The 8,710-nt window shown below is 42.0% G+C and overlaps 1 protein-coding gene across 6 annotated transcripts; it reads left to right on the top strand.

The window, feature by feature from the left end:
• The first annotated feature begins 2,243 nt into the window (after positions 1–2,243).
• On the top strand, positions 2,244–6,920 carry LOC147622594 (uncharacterized). Of its 6 annotated transcripts, none has more exons than XM_086822121.1 (5): positions 2,244–2,401; positions 2,494–2,716; positions 3,431–3,541; positions 4,040–6,086; positions 6,195–6,920. In XM_086822121.1, the coding sequence occupies exons 2-5, from the start codon at positions 2,633–2,635 to the stop codon at positions 6,374–6,376; spliced, it is 2,424 nt and encodes an 807-aa protein (XP_086678247.1). In that variant the 5' UTR covers positions 2,244–2,401; positions 2,494–2,632; the 3' UTR covers positions 6,377–6,920. The 6 variants fall into 6 exon arrangements, with proteins under 6 accessions (XP_086678247.1, XP_086678251.1, XP_086678246.1 ...); XM_086822125.1 differs by having other exon boundaries at positions 2,245–2,401; positions 4,040–6,104; positions 6,187–6,920; XM_086822120.1 differs by having other exon boundaries at positions 2,246–2,716.
• Positions 6,921–8,710: the final 1,790 nt, after the last annotated feature.

Genomic DNA, 8,710 nt, shown 5'->3' with positions numbered 1-8,710 from the left:
CTTGGGTGGCCAATATCTCATAATGTACAACTTTTATAGTGCCGTTTCATGACACTTATTAATGTCCTCAATTGGAGGAGCATACTTATTAATCCAAAATGAGATTAACAGAGCCTTTTAATCATAGTAGAATCTCATAATTCAAAATAGAAAAAATTTATAGTTTTGACATGTTAGATAAACTTGTTAGGCACATTCCAATCAATTTGAGTATAAACAAAATCAATATTGACATGTTAGTTAGACTTGTTAGATAGCCTTATTGGGCACATTCAATGAATTTGAGTAAAAATATAACCATATTTAAGTGAGTTTTGAGTCAAGCCTTCTTTGGGTTTTGAGTCTATGGGTGCAAGCTTACTTTAGGCATTTGGAGCCCATAGGCCTAGAAACCAAAACGTACTTAACTTGCTCAAAAATCACTCAAATACGGTCATGTTAACATTCAAATTGATCAAAACAAGCCTAGCAAATCTATATAGCTGTACACTTTATTCTGAATTATGAGCTTTTTAATAAAATTTGCTTCTCTATGTCCTTGTGTGTGAGTTTCTTCATCGTTACTACTTTGAGTTTTTAGTGAGCTTAACATGCATGCATATATGATGAATATAGACATAAAATCTTAACAATGGTAAGCTTCCAAATGTAGTTTTCGGTGGGGGTAAAGAAAGGAAACTAGAAAACTCGTTGTTTTGTTTTGGAAGCTTGCCAAAAAAGCTCTCCAAAAGTCATTCCCCATTTGTCACCCAATTTGTCACATGCACTTCTCTATGTCCTTGTGTGTGAGTTGCTTCATCATTACTACTTCGAGTTTTTAGTGAGCTTAACACACTCCATGCATATAATGAATATAGACAAACCATAACACTTCCAAACATAGTTCTCGATGACAAAAAAATGGAAAATAGAAAAGTCACCATTTTGTCGTGGAAGCTTGCCAATAAAGCTCTCCAAAAGTTATTCCCCATTTATCACCCAATTCGTCACATGCACTCGAATCTTAGAGTGTCATCACATAGAATCCACATTGAATATAGGAATATAGATTGCACTCTGCAAGAGAAAATAGAGAGTTGTGAGCATGTGATATTCACGAGGTTGAGACCTAAGAACATGCCATTCTTCAATGCTTAGCATTTTCCACTACCTCAAGGAGGGCCAAATATGTGTGGCATGATTCATGCTTGAAGTACATAGGCATAGATGTAGACACATGAGAGGCCAAAGAGGATGAGGATGCTTCTTTCAAAAGAGTGCCACAAGTGTTGAGTTTGAAACCAAATGAGGAGGATGAGTCATTGTTGGGACACTCGATATGAGCATGACTTGACCCCCCCCCCCCCCTCTTCTCCCCCTCCCCCCCCTTGGGGAGTCCTTTTCAACCTTTAGATGCCTAGCTACCTCCAAGTTGATACCAAGACAACGCCAACAAACAAAGAATTTGTGTGACCTTATCCACTTATCAGTCAATCCTATGCCCTTGTAGGCTCTCACTCTTTCACATATAAGCCCCCACCCCCCCAAAAAAACACACACATGCACACAATTACTTGCCTCTGTCACATGTGCATGCACATGAATCTTACACACGCATACACACACTCTCTCTCACACACATGTGTTTGTGCATGTGTGCACACACGCATACACACACTCTCTCTCACACACACGTGTGTTTGTGCATGTGTGCACACACATGCACACATGCACACATGCACTCTCTCTCTCTCTCTCTCTCTCTCTCTCACACACACACACACACACACCAACACACCCCCACTGACACACCCATGCACATGTGTGTTTGTGCATGTGTGCACACACATGCACACATGCACACACACACTCTCTCTCTCTCTCTCTCACACACACACCCCCACCGACACACCCATGCACATGTGTGTTTGTGCATGTGTGCACACACATGCACACATGCACTCTCTCTCTCTCTCTCTCTCTCTCACACACACACACACACACACCCACCGACACACCCATGCACATACATTTACTTTATCTCGGTCACACATGTGCATGCATGCTTGCTGCATGCTCACTCTCTCTCCTTCTCTCCTACACACATGTGACACATGTGAGCGCGCACGTGCACACTCACACACACACTCTCTCTCTCTCTCTCTATGTCTCTCTCTATGTCTCCCTCTCTCACACACACACACATCACAAACTCTCTCTGCCTCCCCCTTCTCAAACTCTCTCCCCTCGCCCTCCCTCCCACCTAAAATTTTTTGTCCACGTCTCAAAGAATTAATGTAAAAGCGCCCAGCATTTCTGCCCCGCCCTCCTCCTTCAAGATCTAACACCTCTCTCGCTCGCACAGAGCAGCGCCCCTGTTCTCAGCCCACCAAACCAAAGCGCCAAAGCTCACTAATACCATGTGGGTTTTGCTTACAGAATTTGCTGAGAACCCCACAAACTAGGCCTCGTTTCTCTTGAATACTAACGAGTTCCGCTTGCCGTTTATCACAGAATCCCAATGGCTATCACCCATTTCTTGAAGTTCTTTTGAGGCAGAGGGTTCAACTCAGAGTTTTCGTGCCTTCAGCAGCATCTCTTTGCCCACCAACATTCAGCTTCTATGGCGTTCTTTTGCTGAGCTAGCAAGAGGATGCCTATCACCATGGACGAAGAAGCTCAGAAACGCAACACCGACTGTGTGTATTTTCTTGCATCCCCTCTCACTTGCAAAAAGGTACCCTGTTTGTTTCCAAAAGCTAAAATATTATGTCTGTTTTCCTTGCCTGGCATTTAGGTTTTTCCTCAATCGGAAAATGAAATAATTTCCCCCAAATTTATTGTCTGACATCTAGGTTTTTTCTCAAACAAATATATTAAGTCCCTTTTTTCCAAATATACTACCTGACATTCAGGTTTCCAAATTTAAGGGGTTTTTTAATAAAAATATTGCCTGACATTTAGGTTTCCCATGATAGAAAATCTAATATTTTCAATGCAGCTTTTCAAAAGAAAAAAGAACATGGCACCAATATAGTTTTTCAAAAAAGTTCTTAAACTGCCATTTTAGAAAATGCCTCTCCAATTTAGCCTAAATCAATCTTTTGATTTCCTAAGCACACACGGTGCATTTACATGGCCTCTAAAGTGCATCTTAGGAATGCAAGTTGTATGCAAGGTGTAACTATGCATCATTATATACATACTTGTATCTATGAAGTTGGGATTTTGAGCTTGGTCTAAAGTTTGAGTTATGCACATCTCTTCATACCATATATGGTATTGTGTATATCACATTACAAAACATACATGCACGCCTAACGCAACACATAAAATGCTCTCCTTTTACAGAGTGTTTTTAATAAGACATAAGAAGCTTCTGTGTTCTTGTTGTATGTATATTTGACAATAGTTTTATTGTGGAAAATCTCAATGTGCTCTTTTTTGTCAGGGCAATGGTTGCGAGTTTAGGCACAGTGAAGCTGCTCGAATGAACCCTCGGGATTGCTGGTATTGGCTTGGTGGAAGTTGTCTCAATGCAAGCTGCTCCTTTCGACACCCGGTAAGTTCTTCGACCGAACTGAAATCACTTAAACTTCTGTCACGTAAAAAAGAGCATTCGAGTAAGCTTTTGGGATGTATCTATACATGGTACTTGTTTAGGCTCATATACTGCCCTCTCACCAAGTGCTTATAATAACCAAGATGGTTCAGAAAATCGTGGCTTGTGAGCATAGGTTTGCACTTTGCAGCTGTCATGCCCACACCACAATTGCAATCACCTTCCTTTGCAGCTTGTGTGAGAACCTCCTGCCATCCTCTGGCTAAGCAACCATGACCCATATTGAAAGGATGCTGATTGCAGGGTCATCTCACATAAGAAGAAACTGCATTTACTGTTGAGGATTGTTTCCTTTTTCAGCTGAATAGACAGCAAATACTGGAAATTCTGATTGCTTGGACATGAATTACACAAATCCTGTGACCTGTCAACAACATCTTTCTCTTCACGCACTTAAAAATTCAGTAACTGTATCTTTTTCTTTCTTTTGGTATGTAGCCCCTGGATGGAAGACCAGGATCGGCATCAGTGCCGGCATCAGCATCGGCACCAGCATCAACAGCTTTTGTGGCACCAGTATCATCAACTGCAGCAACAACATCAGCAACGGCAGCTAGCAAATCTAGAGTACCATGCTACTTTTTCTCTCAAGGGTATTGTGCCAAAGGTGATAGATGCTCTTTCCTCCACGGCCCATCATTGCCAGCGAGTGCCCAAGCTGCAATCCATCAGAAACCTCCAAAGGCACCAATTGGCAGAGGGGTGGAAACAAGTGATAAGCCGGGGAGTGTGGTCAAAGGGAATGGTTCAATGGTCTATAGACCTGGGGCTCAAGATTTCTCATCTGCCGCCTGGAGGCGTCCTGCTCAATCTCTACCGTCTAATGTCTTTGTCCGTGCACAAGAGTCACCTCCTATTCAAAATGATGCAGCAAGAGCAAGGGTCTTGGAAGGTTCCGCAACCTCTTCGCCTTCAAGACACCAAAGTGTGCGTGCTTCAAGTGAAAGATTGAATCATCCACCTGAGTCAGCTAATAGGTTACGGCAGGGTCAACCTGTGGAGAAGCAGCAGCAGCAACTGCAATCTAAGGATGAGCATGGGCGTGAGGTGGCTCGAAACCCTGATGCAAAGCTGTGGCAAGGTTTTTTACTAGAAGAAAGGAAACGAAATGGTATCAGAACAGATGGGCCGTGGAAGGAAGAATCTCTGGGCTTTGGTGGGGATGAATCCGATGGCTCAGTATACAGAGAAGATAATGAATACTCACTACGTCATGATGATGTGCGGGATAGACCTTCCAGTCAAAGGACGAAGCGCCTTGATGATTTGGAAGATTCTGAATACCAGGCATATAATGGATCAAGATATTACAACACTCTATATCCACATGAACATGGATCTCATGAATACCCTGAGCAGCTTTCTGAGTATGATCATCGGCGTGGTGTTTTTGACCGTATGGGAAGACATCGTAGCCCTCCTTACACTGCAAGAAGAGACAGGCAGGGAGTTGGCGGAGATCTTCGCGACCACCTGACAAAGAGAAGAAAAATTGATAGAAGCCAATATTTGGGTATGGATGATAGTAGACACCTCCATGACATGGTTGATTATCCTCATCTTGATGAGAGGCGTTGGGATGACGGTTTTAAACAGGTTCTGAGTCAAAGAGGTAGAGAAAATCACAGGAGGCCATCTGGAAGAGCAGGTTCCAGGGGATTTAGAAGGTCACACCATGACTCTGGATCGGATTATGAAGGCAGCAGTCCCGAAAGGGTCTCTTTAGGGAGTTCGCCCAACAGGGTCCCAGTAAGTGATCGCTTAAGAGTCAAATCAAAGGACAGAGAGAGTGACTGGCATGGCTCAGAAGAAGCTAAAGGCTACTCAACACAAGGGCTTTCTGGTTTTGCAGCACCGAAAAGTCTAGCACAAATCAGGGCAGAAAGAGTAATAATTGCAGATGTCAGCTTCAAAGCCCAAGGACTTGATGGCCCTAGAAGCGAGATCCATTCGTGTTCATATTCTAGTTTTGCAGAGCGCCCAGTTTTAAAGAGTCAAGTTTTACCTGCTTCCAGTTCTGATTTTGGCAAAGAAGACTTGAAAGATAGTGCCATATCTCAAGATTTTGAGGGGCCCAAACCTTTGAGTGTTTTGTTACAGGAGAAGCAGCAGGCAGAAGCAGATAGTGATAAGGGGTTTAAAGAGACCCGGGTGGAACGGGCAGCAGCTGAAAAAAGCTTTTGGTTGGGATCAAACAAAGGGGAAGATGCTGAAGGAAGGGAAATTTTACAAGGCCCAGCTAATGCTCTGGATTTGCATGACAGTTATCCAACTGAAATGCCTATGCAGGAAGGGCTTGCTTCAAGATGGACATCAGGTAGAGGAAGGACACATGATGTCCCAGAGAACAAAGGAGAAGAGGCTAAGGTAGCAATGGTTTTCTCTGAGGGTATCTTAGGAGGAGATGGAATCGATACTGGTGAAAATTTGTCGGGTGATGGTTATGGGCTTGATGATGATGACAACTACGATGACTTTGCAAAAGGTGGCTTCTTCTGAACTGGTTAGTAACATTATCTGTTTTTAGGTGGCTTCTATGTAATACTTTGGTATGCTAATGTTCAAGGATTTTGTGCCTATTGTAGGACTGCAGGTGGGTTGCACACCTCTGTAACAAGATCAAACTTTCTAGTGTTGATATGCCATCTCGGTCTTGCATTTACATGCATGTTATGGCTTGACAAAGGTTTATGGGTTTGTGGAGGACATCACCAGCTGAAGCATCATCATCACCCCCCACCTCTAGCAGCTCCCCCTCTGAGGGCTGTTTTGTGAACTAGTTGGTGGAAAGCATATCCAAATCAGCGTACATCTGTCCATGCATTGGCTGCTACATTCTTCTGTGGCTTCTAGAAATGGGCTAACTGTGGGCCAGTGGATCTTAAGACTCCTGCTGTGGCAGAGGGTAGAACATTCACGGATTTTGGCCATCATTTTGTGCCGGCTTTTTGTGTTCAGATTTGCACTTATAATGATGATGGGACACTTGTGGGTAAAGCACTTGAGTTCATGGCATCCTTGAGCTCTTTGTTATCTTGCAATAGGATCGCTTGGCATCGGCTATGTGTTTGTGGCACATGAATGTCTACGCTGGACCAACTCTCTGTAATATCCCACTACATGCATTTACGGTTGTCCTTTAAGACGCTGAAGGCTAAGCAACCTATTGTTAGGCTAACCTGCACGCCTTACCATAGAAACATGTGACGATATTACTTTTTACCTCCATTTTTGTGATCTGATTAGACTATTACCTTTTCAATCTCATGCTAGATTTTATTGCGAAACTATTAAAACCCCATTCTTTTTGGGTTTGTGTCCTGAATGTCTAATCTCTGGTGGTTTTCTCTGAGTGAAGTGTTTGATTACTCAAGTTTGATTCAATAAGATCTTCAAATTTAACACCCTCTCTTTCCCTTTAGCAAGTCCCATGTATGCCTTTTGATCCCCATCTATATTGAAGGCAGCAAAACATTCTGATTTAGGTTGGGCCTATTAATGATTTAAACTAGTCGAACCGTATGCCTCTTACATGGTACAACGTCGTTAATTGTTTCCAGCCCAGCGGTAAGAGCTCTAGGCTTTGGTCCATGGGACACGGGGTTGAATCTTGACTCAACCCTCCCCTCCACTCCAGTGAAAGAATGTGTTGGGTAAAATCATGGCAATATAAAAAAAGCAGAAATTGTTTGACAAGAACAATCTTGATAGTGTATGTTTTTCATTCTTAGGACTTATTTCTCATGTAAAAACCAGGACTTGAGGCCTAGCATGAATCTTTTTGACTGGGTCATTGGTTATCTCAGTCTGGAAAGGTTTCCAACCATAGTAAGTGCTTTTCATAGATCGGATGAAGTTCTATTTCCTTATGAGACCTAGGTTAGATCTGCTTTATATAGGGTATCCCACTCAGAAGAGTTGCAAGCTGCAATTTTACCACTCTGATCAACTCTTTAACAAGCTAGAGCACCTTCAGCAAAACTTGTACCTTGTCCAAATGCTGCTGGACTACTGTTTTGTGCCTCTAAAATATGTTGGAAAAATAGGTTTCAAGGAATTGCCAGTTGGTTTTGCCAGCCGAAAGCTTTGCTGCTAGTTGTCCAACCCTCATTTGACTATATGCATCATTGCCAAAGATTTATTGGTCATGCCTTATCTTCTAGACCATCAAACAAGGGGATAAGTCTCACTCGAAAAGATCTCGTTTTGAGTTGGGAGGTGTACTTATGGGCCTTACTCGAGTTTTAGTTTGAAGTTGTGCATGTGATTTTCAGCTCATCAGAACTCTACATCCACATTGGTAATGGAATATGTTATTAAATAGGGTGCAGCATTTGTAGGCTTTTCTTGCTTGAGAACCTAAGCAGGATTCATTTGCAAACTTTTGGAATTAGTTTTGTTCTTACCTCATCTAGGATGTGTATAGAGAAAATACACACAATTACACTTAAATGATATATATTTGTCTTCTCCATTAATAAATGCCTAGTTAGGGAGAGATTGAGAGTTGTGGGATGCTCTCTTAAAGTGATAAGAGGAGTTTTAAGCAATGGGTCTCATTGTACATATAGCTCGACAAGGCCATCAAGTTTAAGTGCTTTGGGGAAAGGGAAAGAAGCTCATGTCATACCAAACCACTCTCTTAATGGACAATGTCCATCCGTACTCGTATGAGTAGTATGAAAGGCCAAATCTTTCATTATATTTTTATGGTTTTTTGTGATACTAAACGTAGTGACAAACATTAATTTATGTTGATTGGTAACTTGACAAGTGTAATACTTCTAGCATCACAACCGTAAACCTTTGGGTCCTAATATAGTATCCCTAAACACCTTGTGTTGTGGTGATTATATTAGGTAATACTTAAAAAAAGTATTTATCTTTTAGAGTCTAGATTACTTATAATGTAGTAAATGTAGCATTATATGGTAGTGATGTGTGTGAACACAATTAGGACCGTCGGGGTATTTTTTCCCTCACTTCGGAGGTTTTTTCTCCCATGCGTATGTACACCCTCTTATCTATTCATTTTGGAATGTGTACTTATCTTTTGTATCTGGCACACATTTGTTCATTCTAATCTAGTGAGTTTGTGTGCTCTCAAGC

The sequence above is a fragment of the Cibotium barometz genome, chromosome 28 (assembly GCF_041138505.1).
Source record: "Cibotium barometz isolate CiBa-2024 chromosome 28, ASM4113850v1, whole genome shotgun sequence".
In the NCBI taxonomy this organism is placed as follows: Eukaryota; Viridiplantae; Streptophyta; class Polypodiopsida; order Cyatheales; family Cibotiaceae; genus Cibotium; species Cibotium barometz.
This window is presented reverse-complemented; position numbering and strand designations above follow the sequence as displayed.